The following is an 18,751-nucleotide window of genomic DNA, read 5'->3' as shown; positions in this document are numbered from 1 at the left end:
TATTTAGAAACCTTTTTGTTAAATTGAATTAACAAATAACAACATCTAGAACTTTTTTAATTCGGAGCCAAGTAGGGACTTTTACATTATTATCGTATATTTATGTTTTTATTTTGTATAGTGAAATTAAACAATGATCAATATTTGGACTAGAAATATTGTATTATAATATGAGATTATTAAATTAAATATACAGTAAGAAGTATAAGTTAAAAGGCATTATGAAGAAGTTAAAGAAACAGCATCATAGAATTCGATTGAAATGAGACCCAATAGAAAAAGAGACTAATTTTGCTTTGATATACACGTATATACTGAAATGTACGTGTAAGTAGGTGGGTAGAATGCATTTATAAAAATAATGGCTGACTAGTAGTGTATCGTACACAGAGAGAAGCGATTGTATGGACTTTAGTTGTGATCCAAGTCGAACAAAGTTACATTTTGTATTAAAGCACACAATAGATATCGATGGACTGAACTTTACAAATACAATAGATAATAATTAGTAAAAAAACCAAGCAAGTTTGCTATTTAGCCTCAGTATACAACTTTACGAAATTCATAGTTGAATAAAATTTACAGTCGTATGTATGGTTGTAAAAATGAAGAAAAAGATCCATAGAAAAGATATGTTGATCGTATGATTGTTTTCTGTATTATACAGCTTGTTATCAAACGTTTCAATGAAGTCATATTGCTTAAAAGAGAAAGGATACTTTCGGTCGCGATGCGACTTGCACGATACATTTCGTGTTTTTTTCTTCAATTAATTGCATTTGAGCTACGGTTCTTTGTATTTTATTAAATTTTTCTACATCCTAAAGAGAAGATTTAACACGATGGTACATATACCGAGTGCGTATACTTACAACTTTTGGGCAATATCACCCACGGAAGTTGTTGAACTAACTTGTTTAATGCCAAATGGGGTCGTTATACCCTTAGAGACTAATCGCAATATCACTTTGGCCGAAATTAAAGAGGTAGGTCAAAAATTTAATAAAACATAACAAGACTAATATTGCCTTTTTATATGCTATAAACAAGAGTAACTTAAAATATCAATGTCAATATATATTTTTACATAGGACCTCTGGGATGAAGCCAGCAAATATCCTCTTCATGGTACATTAAAAGATGCTCCGTCCTATGTATTTTCATGTATCAACTCTAATGCAGAAGCAGAAGAACTACGAGATGAAACAAGACGTTTATGTGATATAAAACCATTTTGTTCTGTGCTTAAAGTTATAGAGCGTGAAGGTGTTAAAAGCGATAGAAATTTAGATTCCCAAATTGGTCTTCTCATTGGAAAAGGATTACACGAGTTTACAGCCTTAAAGAATTCAGAAGTGAATGACTTCAGATGGAAAATGAGAGTTTTAGGAGATGAAGTTGCAATGGCAAGACAAAAGAAGTCTTGGATGGAAAAAGTACGTTACCAGTTTCCTACCCGATTAGCACCAACTGCCACAATACCAAAAAATATCGAATGTCGATTAAAAGATGGGAATATCGTTCTTGTCACTAAATTTGAGAATACAGAGGTAAGACAACAGCTGCTTTATTACATTTATTGTCACTTGTATATAAAAATTAAAATATTTCTCTATATCGGGTATGCATGTTATATAACAAATTTTTATTAATCATTGAAATTAGTTGATATGTAAACAACAGGATATTCATGTTCTGTTGTGCTTGGTGAGACCTTACTCTTCTTAATGGCTGTATTCTCCACAGAGTGGAAAGGTTTGTTCTCATCGTTATTAGTACTTTGGTTATGCTCAAATTTGCATGATCTTTTTGGTGTAATAATCTTGACTTCTATATCACTGCTAGTATTGTTGCTATTTTCTTTGTCTGTTAATTGTATGTGGGTTTTATATTCTTCTGGATTCTCAACCAAACAACCAGTATGCTCAATTTCAAGAGAATAATTTAATGGAAGTGCATGAGCAGAACTTTTTATTCTTTGGTTAGAAGTGGATTGTTTTTCGTCAATTGTTGCACCAGTATTATACTTATGTGTGAGATCTTTGAGTACATTTGAATCTTCATGTTCTGCCTTATGTGTGACATCTTTAAGTACATTTGAAACTTCATGTTCTGCATCATTCATAAGATCTAATCTCAATTCTGCTTGCGCAGCATACATTTGAACCTTTAAAAATATAAAAATGGTTACGCAAGATCATTCTCATTTCTATAGGCACAAAAAATAAAAACAATTACCTCCAAAGAGGAAGCTTTGTAACGCCAATAATGTAGTTGTTTGGTGATGTTCATTTTTGTTTCTTCTTGCATCAGAAGTTTTGTACAAAGATCTTCAACTTTTATACGAAGTTCTTCCATTTCTTTTTTCTGAGTATCTACCAGAGATTGAAAGTACCTATAATTTCGAAAATAGTATAGAAAAATAGAAACAAGAAAGCACAGAAAGACAGCAATGAACAAAAACATATTGGTTATTGCAGAATTTCATAATATAATTTGATTAACATTTTGTACCTAAAAGATGTATCGCTACAATTCAATTGTTTCGAATTACTATTTTTCTTGATTTCAATCTTCAGTTTGTTTTCAAGATCTGATATTCTACTTTTGTATTTCTTAATTAATTCCTCATTTTCTATAAATGTATGATCTGCGTCATTATCCAACTTCCTAAGTGTTGCAACACGTTCTGTTCTCAGTTTTTTGATCTCCATAATTTGTGATTTACATATGCGTTTGAGTTCCATGTACTTTTCACGTAATACATTCATTTTATTCATTACATTCTGCCGACGATCTTCCACTTCAGCAAATATTGAATTGCCTGAGAAAAAAGTGAGTTAGATAGTCTGTGATAGTAATGAAACTGCATAATTTGCATCGGTGCTTACCTTTGCGTGATTTACATGTAGGATCCATTTGAAGTGATTCCAGTTCTGTACGTTTCAAAGAAAGCTCTGCGCGAATTTCTTCCAAAGTTTGATCTTTCTCCGCTAGTTGTTCTTTGATACTCTATCGATAGAAAAAGGATTTTGCATTTTATTTTATGAGATTCACGATCACGGGTATAAATAATTTAATTTTCAATATCAAATACATGAATAATTCGCTCCTCACTCGTGTATAATGTTCATAATGGTCGCATCGAGATTTTAATTCCGCGATCGATTCTTCCGCATATTCATATTTCTTTCTTTCTTCTTGTAGTATCGATAAAAGTTCATCGACGCGTTTTTTTAGGGAGATATTGTCTGTTTCGAAAGAAAGATTTGCGAATTGATCTACGATAACAGCTTCGCATTCAGTCTTTATACATTGATCAGCACGTTGTCGTAATTTTTCAATTTCTTCCGCTTGTTGCTCTAATTTCGTTTCTAGATTCAAAATTGTGTTTTCATACTCTTTCGTGAGAGTGCGATGTCTAAAACAAAGAACAAATAGAAAGAATAGAAGAAGTATCTAGCAAAAAGAGATTAACAAACGATTGTTTGCTACATAGAAATTTCGTATATTTACTTTTCGTCGACTTTTAAAATATATTGTTTTTTCTCGGAAATTTGTTGATCATGAGAATGTTCAAGTATTTCATTTGCCTCATGAACCTCCCGTAGCATTGCTTCGTTTACTCGAAGTTTTCGTTTTAGATCATGATTTTCTTGTCTGCATTTTTCGTATTCAGCTTTTAATACATTATAGGAACGACTCTGATTAAGTATTTCAGAATCTTCCATATATTCTTCATTGCACCCTTCATTCATTGAATCTTGTGTAAACATAGTTAAAGGTTAAGTTACCTTTTGTACATTCAAAGTTAAACACGACGAACATTATTGAAAAATCAACATTCGGCACACGCACACGTTGTTTATCTTACCTGACCAATCCATTGTTGTTTCTTTTCAATTACAGTTGGTATGTAAAAAGCACAGACCTCTGTTGTTGATATGCTTTTCTTTTCTATTTCAATTTCAATTTCTTTTCTCCCTCTCTCTTCGTCTGTCCCCCTCTTTCTACTTCTTCGATCCTTATTTCAGTTATTTCCGGTTCCGTTCCGCCTATACATTAAAAGGCGGAACATTTGAAACTAAACGTTAAAAGACGAAAGCTATTTTATCTTCCTAAAAGACATATATACAATATTTGCGTGCAACTGCAATTTGATTTCAGACGGCCTTTACATTTCAAATACCACACACTACGACGCCATATCAGTTATTGGTATCTATTTTAAATAAACGAGCGAACACTTTAATGTCAAAAGGACATCCAAACGATTTTACTCTAAAGGTTTGCGGACAGGAAGAGTATTTAATTGGAGATTATCCTTTAATACAGTTTAGTTATATTCAAGATTGTTTAGCGAAAGATATTACTCCTACATTGGTTACTCTAAATAGAGATAGCGTCTCTGTTGATCAAGAAAGTACTGCAGAGAACGTAGAAGTAGATACCTTACAACGTACAAGGCCTTCCTTTTCTACGTTAACTTTACGTAAGAAGGGTAAACATATATCTGCTTGGAAAATAGAGGAACCGTTTGTTTTTACTGTGAATGGTATATCACGATTAAACTGCGATGCAGCCCATCGTACCGTTGAGGTATAAATCACGCTTCGGTAATCGGTAAACGTGACTCGTTTCAAGATATTATCTTTTGCAGCAGCTGATTTATGTTTCTTGTTTAATTTTCGTTTCTATAGATTGGCCTTCAAGCTGGCCTTTTTCATGGTGGAAAATCTCTGTGTGAAAGCCAGAAGACTAAAGAAACTATTGTCAGTTCCGACGGAAGTTGCGAATGGGAAGAACCGTTGAGGTTTGATATAAAAGTGCGGGATATACCACGAATGGCTAGGCTGTGTTTTGTTCTATATGAAATTAGTAAGACTGCGAAAGGACTGAAAAGTCGTAGACTAGTTAAAGATACCAAACAGGAATTTTTTATAAATCCATTATGCTGGGCGAATACAACCATATATGATTTTAAATCTCAATTAAAAACGGGAGCAATGACACTCTATACGTGGACGTATGCCGAGGACATGCAAAACGACGATCTTCTGCACCCTCTCGGAACGGTAGTCTCAAATCCCCATATAGATAGAGCGGCTGCTTTAATGTTAACATTTCCAAAGTAAGTAAGTCTTTTTATTCTTTCTTTCTCTTATTTCTTCTTTCTTCTTTTTATTTCCTGAAAAATCTCCGTTTCTATACTCCGCTTCCGTCATCCTATATACATTAGAGTTGTTTGTCTGTTTGCGTATTTCTATTAGTTATGGGAAAGACAAATCCGTTCTTTATCCAACTCCGGAGAAAATGGTGGAATATGCGAGAAAGTTACGGGAATCATCTGCCGAACGTTCGATCCAAGAAGAACCTGATCAAGAATCTGATGTCGGTAAGCTTCAGCAACTCGAGCAACTTCGATTATTAGCGGATAGAGATCCACTACACGAGCTTCACGAGCAAGAACGAAAGATAATGTGGACATTAAGGCATCACTGTCTTCTTGAGATACCCACGCTGTTGGCCAGGTTGTTGCACTGCGTGGAATGGAATGATCATAGGTGAAAATCTAAATATTCGAAATACCAAATGATAGGAGTTATTTTAACGTCGTCCATTTTCATAGAAAAAGAGAACGTTTAAATCTACTTTCCGATTCTCGACGTATACAGGGAAGTAGCTGAAGCTACGGCGCTGGTGCAACAGTGGCCCAAATTACCCGTCGAAAAGGCACTTGAATTATTGGATTATGCTTACGCTGATCAAAATGTTCGAAGTTTTGCTGTGCGTTGTTTAATGGATGTCAGCGACGAAGATTTGAGCCTTTATCTATTGCAGCTGGTACAAGCGTTAAAACACGAAAATTATTTATCTTGTGAACTGACGGAGTTTCTACTGAGACGTGCTCTTAACAATCGAAGCATTGGTCATTTCTTATTCTGGCATCTTAGGTTGGTACTGTATATTCTCCACTTGTATTCGATTCGTTTCTTTTATTTCGTACTCATCGTATTTCTTCGAATTCACTTATATCTTATATAATCACTTATTTCTCTTTTATGAACACTTTTTGCTAGATCGGAGATGCAAGTGGGTGCTGTATCAGTTCGTTTTGGTTTAATATTAGAAGCGTATTGTAGAGGAAGCCAACAGCATATGCGATCGCTGTTTAAACAAATGGAATGTTTGGGCAAATTGAAATGTGCTTCTGAACAAATAAAACAGCGAAAAGATCGGAAAGCCACGTTACAAGGATTTCAAGAATTTATTCAAGAACCTCATTGTCAAGATGCGTTGTCAAACGTTTTAAATCCATTGGATCCAAGTTTTCGATGGAAACGCATTAAGTAAGCTTCTGCATTAAGATGATATGCAGAAACTTGAATTCATTATCTTAAGCAACTTTATTATTTACATTGGGCTTTTTACAAAAATATCAATCGTTTACAGAATCGAGAAATGTAGAGTAATGGACAGCAAGATGCGGCCACTTTGGTTAGTTTTTGAAAATGCTGATCCGTTCGGTGATGATATTTACTTGATATTGAAGCATGGAGATGATTTGAGGCAAGATATGCTTACGCTGCAGATGTTGCGAATCATGGATAAGCTGTGGAAAAAAGAAGGTCTAGATTTACGTATGAATCCTTACGGTTGCATATCAACGGAAAATAGAGTTGGCATGATCGAGGTGGTTCTAAATGCAGAAACGATTGCAAATATTCAAAAGGAAAAAGGCACTTTTTCGGCAACTGCTGCTTTTAGGTATATTCAAATAGAGATATTATGTATCTTTACGACACACGATCTGTATTATATTCTTCAAATTATTTTTGTATCACTATAGGCGAGGATCTTTACTTGCTTGGTTGAAAGACCATAATCACACCGAGACAGCGTTGAATAGAGCTATCGAGGAATTTACTTTAAGCTGCGCGGGTTATTGCGTGGCTACGTATGTTCTCGGAATTGCGGATAGACATTCGGATAATATAATGGTGAAGAAAACCGGTCAATTGTTTCACGTTGATTTTGGTCACATACTTGGACACTTTAAAGAGAAATTTGGATTCAGGCGTGAACGCGTGCCCTTCGTGTTGACCAATGATTTCGTACATGTAATAAATAAGGGTCAGACAAAGAAGGGTCAAGCAGTTGAATTTCAACGATTTCAGAGTCACTGCGAACAAGCTTTTCTCGTTCTACGACAACATGGAGGTCTAATATTATCATTGTTTGCTATGATGATATCAACGGGATTACCTGAATTATCATCGGAAAAAGATCTTAATTATTTAAGAGATACTCTGGTACGTTATCAGTTTTTTTTCTTTCCTTCTGAATTTAGAAAGAGTACATATGTTAGCTAGAGGTTTGATGCGATTGTTCATAAATAGGTACTCGAGATGTCTGAAAGCGAGGCACAAAAACATTTTAGGAGTAAATTTGACGAAGCTCTTTGTAATTCGTGGAAAACTTCGTTAAACTGGGCTTCTCATAATATGTCGAAAAACAATAAAACGACATGAGCGGAACAAAATAAAACAAACTGAAACGAATGAATTCGATTGGCACATGCTTATCGACGAACAAGTGCCATCGTATCATTCAAATGTGCAAAACTTGATTTGGATGATGAATGATTCTTCACGGAAAGAATATACATGTTTGCTGTAAAGAAGAGACGCAGACGATGGAATGATTAGACAGATTTTGTTGATCACCAGCAACTATTTTTCTCGTTGCCGTATAACCGTAACGCGTGCGCATCCTTATCCCCACGCCTCCTCTCTGACTCCTTTTCTTTCCCTCGTTATTTCTTTCTCTATATTTCATACACATTATCACATACTACGCACGCACAGGCGTTCGATTCTTTATTGTACATTTATATGCTACACCCCCCTTTTTGCCACTTATGATAAGTGGACGGAAAATAGAAGCGAAATACGTGTATAGTACATATCATTGGTTGACATTGCGATCGCAGGATTCTCATAAACAGAAGATAAGCAGGCGTTACTTTGAAAGGAATGTTTCAAGACAATTCGCTCGCCTGACAAGATTGTTGCAGTATCACGGCTGTGCTATTCTACCAGCAGTCTTATAATCTTCCGATTGTAACAAAGAATGGTCAAAGGCTTGGAGTAAACTTTGAATAATCCACGAAATTTCTGAATCCTGGAATACTATTGTATCGATTGTAATAAACGAAGTTATTCTTCATCTTGTTTTCCTTCTTCGTTATTCGAACAACCTTTATAAAAAGATTTATGAAATGTTTGTTTTACAGTATTAAATTATTTCACTGTTACCGAATATAAACAGAAAAGCTGGGAAAGAAGTACAAATACGCACGCTGACGTGTAGGGTTTGATCTTTTGAAACAATGTTTATGCTTAGACGGTGTAATTTCAGAATTTTGCAAATAAATATACATAGATGAGAAGTAAAAGGAAAAGAAAGGGCGTATCATAAGAGAACTAGCTTAAACGAACATACACGTATAATGAAAACCGATGAGAGAAAATAGTTATATCGAATGCAATTACGTGTGCAAGGCCGTCGTGTGGATTCTTTTACTACGTTATTGGTCGCGTTGCTGGTAAGCTCGTGGATCACTGGAGTCACGTTACATAAGTTGACACAACGACGGTGACGGAACAACGAATGCAGACAGGAGGTGGGAGACTGGCAACCCGAGAATGTTATGTATATACTTCGTTTGCGGCTACCTCGCGCCTAAACTCTACTCCCGTCATGCATTTCAGTTGAACGCATCGAATCAAGTGTGTTTTCGCGATGCGCGACGATTCCACGCTGATTAAGTTGAAGCATAATACAAGTAATAAAAGAAACTATAAGTGACGAGCGTGTCCGTTCGAATATTTGTGCTTTCTTCTTTTGAAAGTTTCAAAGGGTCAAACTGCATGTCCGGTATCGAGCGGCACCTCGGTAGGAAAGATTACATCGATTTATTCTGTCTTGGGACTCAATCGCGTGGTAAACAAAGAATTGTAGTTTGCGTGCACTGATCGGTGCCGGTAGAAACCGGTTCGGTTACAATAGTAGACATTAATGCGTAAAAGGGATAATATTTATGTTCGGTGGTACGTGTGGTACTCAGGACGATTCGAAGAATAGATGAAATTGATTAGAAATTGAATCAGAATAGAGAAGAAAACATGACTGCTACAGAAGAAACTGAACCGCTAATTTCATCGAGAGACTCTGCTAGTTTTAGCGGAAGTAAATCACAAACGGTCTCGTACAATGCGATCTCAATGGTAAGCAATATTCAACCAAAATATTAATCTAGCAAAGTTTTTGCGTTATTCTTTTTTTATAGAAGAAATATTGAAAATCAGTCAGACAATAGCTTGACCGATGAATAGATACGTGAACGAAGATTACGATCATGTACGTGGCTTCCTTCGTACTTGGCAGCTTTCTCGGGATTATCTCTTTTCGTTTCATTTTAAGAATTTTAGATTCTGAATAAATGTATAGAAAAGCATCGAAGATACAGGGATAGGGATAGGGATGATAAAATAAAGTATAATATTTTGCTACTAAAGATCTTTTCTATAAATTGCATCACTTTCCCGTTTGATCATAGGGAGAAGGAAATGGAAAAACAGCAGCATCGTGTAAGACAGCTTCCGATACATCGTCGTTCAAACTAAAGCCCATCTTACATTCTTCGAGTACAGTGGTAACGCCATTGATAGCGACGTTGATACCTCGTTCTACCGGCAGTATCGAAAACGAATCAATTACATACACATGGAGTGATTTGAACGTGTATGCTGCCAAAAGAGACGAGAAGCCATGGGACAGTCTTTTAAGGAGGAAGAAACCAGTCGAAAGAAGACACTTGTTGAAGGACGGTACGATTGTAATTATATACGCATTGACTAATATACTTATTAAAATACCTGATTAAGATATCGAAAGTTGAGAGAAAAAAGTGGGAAATATTAGAACTTGTGCGAAGCTATGGAAATCCATTACGTAGGTAGGATTGTTCTAGAGAGCAAAAAATTGGATCGACTAAAATTAAATTACAGTGTGTGGAGTAGCATATCCAGGCGAATTATTAGTAATTATGGGATCATCGGGTGCTGGTAAAACAACGTTACTGAATGCGCTGACGTTTCGTTCGGGTTCTGGGGTAACTGCATCCGGTGTAATGGCTGCTAACGGACGAAGAGTATCTTCTACGATACTGACATCGAGAACAGCATATGTGCAACAGGATGATCTATTCGTTGGCACTTTGACCGTTAAGGAGCATCTTTTGTTTCAAGCTATGGTTCGCATGGATCGAAGGATACCTATGGAACAGAGATTCGATCGAGTACAGCAAGTAATCAACGAGGTACGTCGAATGAGGGTATACAATATTATCTAGATAAACATACGTGCATAACTGTATGTATGTGTATGTAAACCCGTGTACCTGTGTATATTTATGACAGTTGCAACGCGTGATGAGTTAGCTGTTCTTCGTGGTTTTCAGCTTGCTCTGAGCAAATGCAAAAATACGGTGATCGGACAACCAGGTAGGATCAAAGGTCTTTCTGGAGGTGAAATGAAAAGGCTATCGTTCGCATCGGAAGTTCTTACCGATCCGCCATTGATGTTTTGCGACGAACCTACGTCAGGTCTTGATTCTTTTATGGCGCATCAAGTGGTTTCCGTATTGAAAACTTTAACTGGTAAGTCGATCGTACAGATAGATTCGATTGTAGATTGGATATACGAGTATGTGTATAAGAACGGTTAATGGGAGATAGCGGTGATGTCGTAGCGCGCGGTAAGACGATCGTCGTTACATTGCACCAACCGTCGTCGGAACTGTTCGCTCTCTTCGACAGAATTTTGTTGATGGCCGAAGGGAGAGTAGCTTTCATGGGCACAACATCGCAAGCTTGCACCTTTTTCGAGACGTAAGTAATCGACAGACGCGCATACATCTATACTTACGTATATCGAATCAGTGCTTTTATCTTTTTAAATAGCGTTGTTCTAAGTTCTAAGTTGTGTAAGTAGCGAAACGATGTTTCTAGACTCGGCGCTGCTTGCCCTAGTAATTACAACCCGGCTGATTATTTTGTTCAAATGTTGGCGGTCGTGCCAGGGCAGGAGACATCCTGTCGTCACGCGATAAATACCGTGTGCGACACATTCCAAAAGAGCGATCATGGTATTAAGATTGCATTGGAAGCGGAGGCAGTAAGCGGCGAATTCGAGGACTCTCTGCAAGATGCAAAGTACTCGAAAAATCGATCGCCGTATAAAGCAAGCTGGTGCGAACAATTTCATGCAGTTTTATGGCGTTCTTGGCTATCGGTTATTAAGGAACCGATCCTTATCAAAGTCCGCCTGTTGCAGACCGTCGTAAGTGCTTACTGTAACGAATACCACGTTGCAATTGATCGTAGGCAAAATTGGGTTCGTTTTAAAACGTGCTACGTATATTTATCGTTTCTTCCAGATGGTGTCTCTATTGGTCGGAATCGTTTATTTCGATCAACGGTTAGATCAAGACGGAGTAATGAACATTAATGGTGCTTTGTTTATATTTCTGACTAACATGACTTTTCAGAATGTTTTTGCCGTAATCAATGTAAGATTTATTTTATGTTAGTACATAAAGAAGAGAGTAAGAAATTAGACGGATTGTTAATACGTATTCGTATACGTTTACGCGTATCACTTACCTTATGTTTAGGTTTTCTGCGCAGAGTTGCCGATATTTTTACGAGAACACCGAAACGGTATGTATCGTACCGATGTGTATTTTCTATGTAAGACACTCGCAGAAGCACCTATCTTCATCGCGGTACCGCTTCTCTTCACTGTCATCGCTTATCCCATGATTGGATTGTACCCAGGGATCGATCACTTTTTCATTACCGCTGGTATTGTTGCGCTTGTCGCAAATGTTTCCACGTCTTTCGGTACGTTGTTTCCTTTTGATGTCGCATATGGTACAGTTGTACGTGCATTTAAAAATATACAGTGGTAGTTCTGTATGTAATTAACTATGGGAAAGTTTTCTTCTCCATTATTTTTTCTAGGCTATTTAATATCCTGTGTCAGCAGCAACTTATCCATGGCGCTATCTATCGGACCACCTGTGATAATACCGTTTCTGTTGTTTGGTGGATTTTTCTTAAATACAGCGTAAGGACGAACGTTCCATTAAATCTAACAAGTATTACACGATCTAATAAATATTATTTAATGTTGCATACACACATACACATACATATATGTATTATACACATGTCGATTTTACATCTTATTCACACAGGTCCGTTCCATCCTACTTTAAATGGTTCTCTTATTTATCTTGGTTTCGTTACGGTAACGAAGCTCTTCTTATTAATCAATGGTCGCAAGTAGAGTTTATAGAATGCACAAGAAGCAACGCGACTTGCCCTAAATCTGGTCAAATGGTTTTGCAAACGTTCAATTTTAAGCAGGTGCTTGTCATTTGTTATATTATATTTCACTTCGTATGCTTGTCGTTACGTATTTATATCTTCCTTTATACTTGTTCGTATATTCATGCTTGCTATACGGATATTCGTTGCTCATTGTTTTCGATTTTAGGAGCATTTCTGGACTGACATCGCCTGCCTGTTCGCCTTAATCGTTGCATTTCGTTTTTTGGCATTTCTGGCTTTACTGTCAAAGACTTGGACCAATTCCAAACAAAGATAGGAAAAAGAGTACGCAATTAAAAGTTACGTTTTATGATCGCTGCCAATCGTTGCTATGATATCAAGAACCTCGCACAAACAGTGCCGTTTTCGCCGGATAACGCTTCTTCGTAATGTTATTTATTCTATACGTTTATATACGACGAATGATTAATTTTAACATTTATTAGTTATCTATATCGTCATATTAAAATAATCCAAGTTATTTTATGTAATTTAATCGGATAATATCAAACGCAAATTACGTGTATATTTGTATTGTATATTATACGTATATTTATATTATATGTATATGCATGTATATTGCCTGTGTGTAAAAATCTTGCATTTTTTCATTTATTTCTAAAAGATACACTAAACTAGCGCTACTCTGTACTACTGTTTTACAGCGAATAAAATGTTTTGGAAAAAATACGCATTGCCTTCTTTTCGATTACGTATTAGTGTCTATAATCTTCGTTCCGTTCCAGCCGTACGCATTTACCGCAAAGAAACGGAGAAAATATCAAAAACGAAGGACGAAAGAAAGTAGCGATATAGCCGTGAGATTATTCCGTCGATGTTTCCTGTTAACTTTTGCGGGTGACAAACGGTAGACGGTAAAAAACAAGTACACCATAGTTGACCATCCTTCCAGGTTGAGACTCTGATATCGGTTAACAAACCGGTTGTTATTTACACCGTCCGACCGTGTATGCGTAAGAAAGAAATAGCAAAGAAACATAGTACATACGGATATATCTGTTCGATAATACACGTTAGAACATTCTTATACTGAAAGGTATATTTTGCTTTAAATCTTGAAATTTCACAGACAAGCATATTCCGCGATACTTTCAGTTCTAACGAACTGCAAGCTATCGGAGCTTCGTGCTAACAAATTTCTGCACGATATCGCGAGTTAATTTTTCTTTGACTTTTAACTTCTTCCAACATCTCGCTAAACGTCTCGATTTTTCTAATTACCGACGAACATTGCGATAGAACGTAACGAAAAGACGTACTTGATTATTGCAAAGATCGAACGAAACTCTTCTCATAGTGATCGTATGTAGGAAATACTATCAGAAAGGGTACCGTGGACGAGGAATTCTTACGGCTTCTACGAAACACGTATAAGGTTTCCATCTTCGATTACTGTAATACGTCTAATCTGGTTTCAACCCTCCTTAGTCACCTTCTATTTTATATTTCCTTACAACTGGTACAAGTTACAATTTAGTAGTAGGTAACCATTTACTAGTTGTCTCAGCAATTACATGGTATATTTTTCGTTTATTTGTACCTGAAAAAAGCATAACTACTAGAAATGACATTTTTTCAGTGATTGCTCGTTCTTACCAAGTGATTAAGATATGTATCATAAGATTCACAGTGAGAACCTCCGGTATTTTCATTCTATATATTAATGAAATAATTATCAAACAATAAGAATAATAGAAAAACCATGCAGATTATGCATATGTATATGTACGTTCCAAGGTTTTATTCAGCCGAGAGAATAGCGAAAAGCAGAACAGGTACGGGTCGAGTGGGAAGGCAAGAGCTATCGCGTAGCTGTGGGTTCAGTAACAATCTTATTTGTGGAGTAACTCGGTTCAATCGGCTGTCCGGTTGGTGGGTCGTTGGTGTTTTTAATAAAACAGTGTAATCGGTAGAAGATAATTAAGATCAAGATTTCTCATCGATCACGATGTATGTTTTAAAAGAAAATCAGTGGTTTTCCAAAACTCAAGCTCACCTTACGGAAGAGGATACGGTTTGTTTGCGAGGTGTGACGCTAACCTGGAGAGACCTTTCTGTATACGCAATGGATCGCGGACGAAAAAACATGTGCAAACAATTAATCAATAATGGTGTGTAATCGTGGCTCTTATCGAACGTATTTGTCGTAAAATAAAGATCAAACAGCTATAATCGACGATATTTCCCGATTTCAGTGAAGGGTGCGGCCAAACCTGGCGATCTAACAGCGATAATTGGTGCAAGGTAGTGTTCTATTAAAAAATTTACAACAAATATCATCGAAATTTAAATTATACGTATGCCGCGTAAATTTCTATTCTTTCTTCCTTTTATTTTCCTTTCTTTTTTTCCAGCGAGTTATCAGCTTATCGTCTCCGAAATTGTCTCTGAATCGTCTTTGAAAAACCCTGTATTATTTCTGACGATTTGGAATGACTCTCATCGGAAATGTATATTCTTTAGTTATCGTGTTACACTTCGAGTACCACTTTGAATCAATAGAATGGTTCAAAGTGTTTTTTTTCTTTTTGACGATTTTAATAAAGAGTTAAATAAATCAAAATTTCTTGTCGTATGTTAACATTTTTTGTTGTGCTCATAATTTGCGATAATTAAGCTTCAACATCTTAAATACTTCTCGTACTTGTTTCAAACTTTTGTTTGAATTCAGTGGTGCTGGCAAAAGTTCATTGATGGCAGCGCTGGCTTTTCGCACCGGACGTAAGTCCTTCCTCTTTCCTCTTTTTCCTCGACATCGATACAATATTTTACCTTAGTTTCCGATTCTTCACAGCCGAACTTTTAATCCACGGTGATATACGAGCAAATGGAACGCCAGTCGATTCTTCTTACATGATGCATAACAGTGGTTACATGCATCAAGAGGATATATTTGTCGCAACGATGACAGTGATCGAACATCTTTGGTTTATGGTAGGTATACGATCCAGTACACACTTTTTGCCAAATTTGCTCGCGATTCTCTATCATTTTTCGATTTTTCATGCAGGCTCGAATGAAACTCGACGGACGTGTACAAGTATTAGACATCCGAAGAAAAATTGACAGTTTATTGAGAGACGTTGGTTTAACCAGCAGGCGCGATGTACGAATTGGTAGTAGCGACACCGACGACAAAGTATTATCTGGCGGTGAAAAAAAGAGGTTGTCCTTTGCCACGGAAGTATGATACAATCATCCCCTTTGTATAATATTTTATCTTCTTGCCTCGCTTTCAAACTTCCTTGATTATTATTTGTTCTTCGAACGTTCACTCGTTTTGCACACTTTCAGCTGCTTTTTCTCCTTTCCTTTGTATCGTGGTCGATTATCGTCATTTCCGACGACGCAACGTACTGACAGATATTATTTAGTTGTTAACAGATCCGAAAATATTGTTCCTGGACGAACCAACGACCGGGCAAGATTCGCATTCGGCAAACTGTTTGATATCACAACTGAAATCGTTCGCAGCGAAAGGACGAACAGTGTTGTGCACCATCCATCAACCGAGTTCCACTATATTCAGTTGGTTCGATCGAATAATATTAATTGCCGAGGGTCGAGTTGCGTTTGCAGGTGGAATCGACCAGGCAGTGGAATTTTTTGCAAGGTACGTTTCTGTAATGTAAAACGATATTTTTCCATTAAACTGATTCATTTTTCAGTCAGGGATACGAATGTCCGCGGAAATACAATCCAGCAGACTTCCTAATAGCGATTGTGGCTACGGGCTCGAAGAACGAGAACGGTGAAGAAATAGCTCACGAGATATGCGATGTTTTCTCAACTAGTAAAGCATACAACGAAATCGATCGTATATTAGAAACGCAGATGCAATCGATGCATTCTGTGAATGTAAGCGATCATCTTTTTCCTTGCCTTTTAGTCCGTGTAATAATAAGACACGAAGTAACAATCTCTTTGTATTATCACTTCAGTCTAGATCCGAATTACTTTCTGACGACAAATTTATTACGTGAGTATTCGAGAAAATTTCAAGTATCTACTGATCACTGTTTAACGTCCTTGTTTATACACGTATGTCTGTATATTATGACTATTTAATATAGAAGAAAAGAAGCGCGATATTGTTCACGGCTTTACTGGTTGATTTATCGACACTTTTTGCAAGTTCTGAGAGATCCATCGGTACAAATTATTCGAATACTCCAGAAAGTGGTAAGTGATTTTACATGTGCAAACCATAGCGAAATATTTGAAAAGATAAAGGAGAATTTAGTACCGTATAGCATAGCGTATACAGTCATAATGTGTTAATAATTAAAGCTATGATGACAAATTGAACAGAGTGTGGCGACAATCGCTGGTCTGTGCTTCGTGGGTGCTATAAATTTTGATCAGCTTGGAATTCAAGCTACGCAAGGTGTCATTTTCATCTTGGTGTCTGAGAACGCATTTTTTCCAATGTACGCTACATTAGCCCTGATACCGCAGGAGCTACCGCTTCTTCGAAGGGAGTACCGAGCTGGGATGTACCCGGTTTATCTGTACTATGCTGCGCGTATACTTTCTTTGGCAAGTAAAGAATCATTAGCAATTTCCTCGCACAGTCTTATACTAAAAGGAAATTATTTAAAAACTAAATGCATGAATTCCAGATACCTGGTTTAATAATAGAGCCGCTATTATTTGCGACGATCATATATTGGTTAGCTGGATTGCGAGATAACGTCGAAACTTTTGGGTTCACGTTACTTGTGCTCCTACTTACTATAAACGTATCGACTGCGTGCGGTAAAGCAATTTATCTATACGATAAAACTAAAAGTTGGACTAAAAGAGAATCTAAGGGGAGAATTAAGCGCTATTGACGGAAACTTGTTTCAGGGTGTTTCTTTTCAACGGCATTTGAGAGCGTACCATTAGCGATGGCTTATTTAATACCGTTCGACTATATTCTTATGATTACTATGGGTCCCTTTCTCAAACTAGGGTACTTTTAATTACGGCTTATATTCTAGCTCTAGGTGGTAAGAAAAGATAGCGAGGAAAAAGGAAGAACACTTTTCTGTGTGCATGCAAGTGACGTGCATGTGCTTGCGTGCAAAAATGAATTAATTGGAGATATGTCAGTTAACTCACTAACTTATTTCAGATCGTTACCGTTATACATCCAATGGATTAAATACATTTCTTGGCTGCTACACTCCAGCGAAGCACTTTCCATTCTACAATGGAACGGTGTGCATAACATATGTAAGTTTCACTTTGCTAATTTGTATAGAGGATAATATATACGTAATAGCTCTTCAATACATATGGCTATGATTAGTATTATACTGTAAAATGTATGTCAAATGGTAACATTGGACCGTTACTTTTCTAAATCTGCAGCTTGTGAAACAACTGATCCTGAATTACCTTGCATCACCGAAGGGATCGATGTGCTACATCGTTACGACTTTGATGAAACTAATTTTTGGATGGACATGCTGTCAATGATCGTTATTTATCTCGTTTTTCACATCCTTGCCTGCGTTTGTCTATGGAATCGTTGTAGATGCAAATGAGAAAGTACTATATCACGATATCGACTGCCATGCTGACTTGTTTGTATTCGTTTAAAATATATTCGTGTATTAAATAATAGTAACAATAAAATATGGTTTTAAAATTCAAAGTGGAAAAACACCGATTGTATTTTCGATCAATCGCGGGGAGACGCAATCGCGAGGAAACGCGTCAAAGGGAGTTACAATTATAATAATCGACGCCGCGAATAAATCGATCCCCTGATTTCCGTTGAGATAATAGGGGTGGTTGAGGTGGTACAACGCTGCGATTCACAGGGTTATAAAATTTATATTTCCAACAACTTTGTACAGAAGATAGTTACACTGAGGCGTATGTATAAGTTAAGTAAGTGATTGTTTTAAGGATAGAAACCCGGTAATGATATGTTGACTATTCTAACGATGAAGAATAAGCGAAGTTCGTTCTTATGTGATTACGGAGGAAAACTCGAAGTGGCCGTGTCTTTTGAACTAAGGACGTGGATTCGTTGTTCACACTTTTCGTTAGGACAGTTAGGGTAACGATCCGCGATGCTCATTGGTTATAGCCAATATTAATAAGTGAAGATTGGAGGAGGAAGCCTTCTACCAACGTGGCTCGGGGGTGACCAACGTGCAATAAACCTAAGGACTGTTTTAAATACCAGTTATAAACCGAGAATACTTGCAGGACTAAAGGTTCCTGTAAGCTAATAAGATTCGGTTTATGGTGGGGTCTTATTGAGGTTTATT

The 18,751-nt window shown here is 36.8% G+C and overlaps 4 protein-coding genes across 9 annotated transcripts; 3 read left to right on the top strand and 1 right to left on the bottom strand.

Annotated features, from left to right (window-relative positions):
- The first annotated feature begins 118 nt into the window (after positions 1-118).
- On the top strand, positions 119-8,229 carry Pi3K92E (phosphatidylinositol 3-kinase 92E). Its single transcript, XM_076618025.1, has 11 exons — positions 119-587; positions 668-986; positions 1,092-1,550; positions 4,168-4,599; positions 4,701-5,131; positions 5,271-5,564; positions 5,676-5,954; positions 6,081-6,350; positions 6,454-6,768; positions 6,851-7,313; positions 7,401-8,229. Exons 2-11 carry the CDS (start codon positions 843-845, stop codon positions 7,530-7,532), a joined length of 3,219 nt encoding a protein of 1,072 aa, XP_076474140.1. The 5' UTR covers positions 119-587; positions 668-842; the 3' UTR covers positions 7,533-8,229.
- Spindly (spindle apparatus coiled-coil protein 1 spindly) lies at positions 1,548-4,027 on the bottom strand. Of its 2 annotated transcripts, XM_033350953.2 has the most exons (7): positions 3,875-4,027; positions 3,517-3,763; positions 3,118-3,421; positions 2,892-3,012; positions 2,515-2,824; positions 2,239-2,395; positions 1,548-2,167 (listed from the first exon to the last, which is right to left on the bottom strand). In XM_033350953.2, exons 1-7 carry the CDS (start codon positions 3,885-3,887, stop codon positions 1,649-1,651), a joined length of 1,671 nt encoding a protein of 556 aa, XP_033206844.2. In that variant the 5' UTR covers positions 3,888-4,027; the 3' UTR covers positions 1,548-1,648. The 2 variants fall into 2 exon arrangements, with proteins under 2 accessions (XP_033206844.2, XP_076474143.1); XM_076618028.1 differs by lacking the exon at positions 3,875-4,027 and having other exon boundaries at positions 3,517-3,776.
- A 477-nt stretch (positions 8,230-8,706) lies between the features above and the next one.
- Positions 8,707-13,151, top strand: LOC117166711 (protein white-like). The gene is made up of 11 exons (XM_033350949.2): positions 8,707-9,290; positions 9,623-9,893; positions 10,074-10,384; positions 10,526-10,724; positions 10,817-10,955; positions 11,076-11,406; positions 11,504-11,635; positions 11,741-11,969; positions 12,090-12,195; positions 12,326-12,497; positions 12,628-13,151. Exons 1-11 carry the CDS (start codon positions 9,189-9,191, stop codon positions 12,736-12,738), a joined length of 2,103 nt encoding a protein of 700 aa, XP_033206840.1. The 5' UTR covers positions 8,707-9,188; the 3' UTR covers positions 12,739-13,151.
- Positions 13,152-14,173: 1,022 nt separating this feature from the next.
- Positions 14,174-18,126, top strand: LOC117166712 (protein scarlet). Of its 5 annotated transcripts, XM_033350951.2 has the most exons (14): positions 14,178-14,593; positions 14,678-14,726; positions 15,154-15,203; positions 15,277-15,416; positions 15,493-15,666; positions 15,857-16,095; positions 16,151-16,340; positions 16,424-16,461; positions 16,556-16,664; positions 16,794-17,021; positions 17,105-17,240; positions 17,334-17,439; positions 17,602-17,702; positions 17,841-18,126. In XM_033350951.2, the coding sequence occupies exons 1-14, from the start codon at positions 14,431-14,433 to the stop codon at positions 18,014-18,016; spliced, it is 1,899 nt and encodes a 632-aa protein (XP_033206842.1). In that variant the 5' UTR covers positions 14,178-14,430; the 3' UTR covers positions 18,017-18,126. The 5 variants fall into 5 exon arrangements, 3 of the variants coding, with proteins under 3 accessions (XP_076474141.1, XP_076474142.1, XP_033206842.1); XM_076618026.1 differs by lacking the exon at positions 17,841-18,126 and having other exon boundaries at positions 14,174-14,593; positions 17,334-17,476; XR_013058226.1 differs by lacking the exons at positions 17,602-17,702; positions 17,841-18,126 and having other exon boundaries at positions 14,175-14,593; positions 16,794-17,025.
- Positions 18,127-18,751: the final 625 nt, after the last annotated feature.

Source organism: Bombus vancouverensis, chromosome 4 (assembly GCF_051014615.1).
Source record: "Bombus vancouverensis nearcticus chromosome 4, iyBomVanc1_principal, whole genome shotgun sequence".
NCBI classification, from domain to species: domain Eukaryota; kingdom Metazoa; phylum Arthropoda; class Insecta; order Hymenoptera; family Apidae; genus Bombus; species Bombus vancouverensis.
The sequence above is the reverse complement of the archived record's forward strand: the minus strand, read 5'-3'. Positions and strand labels throughout refer to the sequence as shown.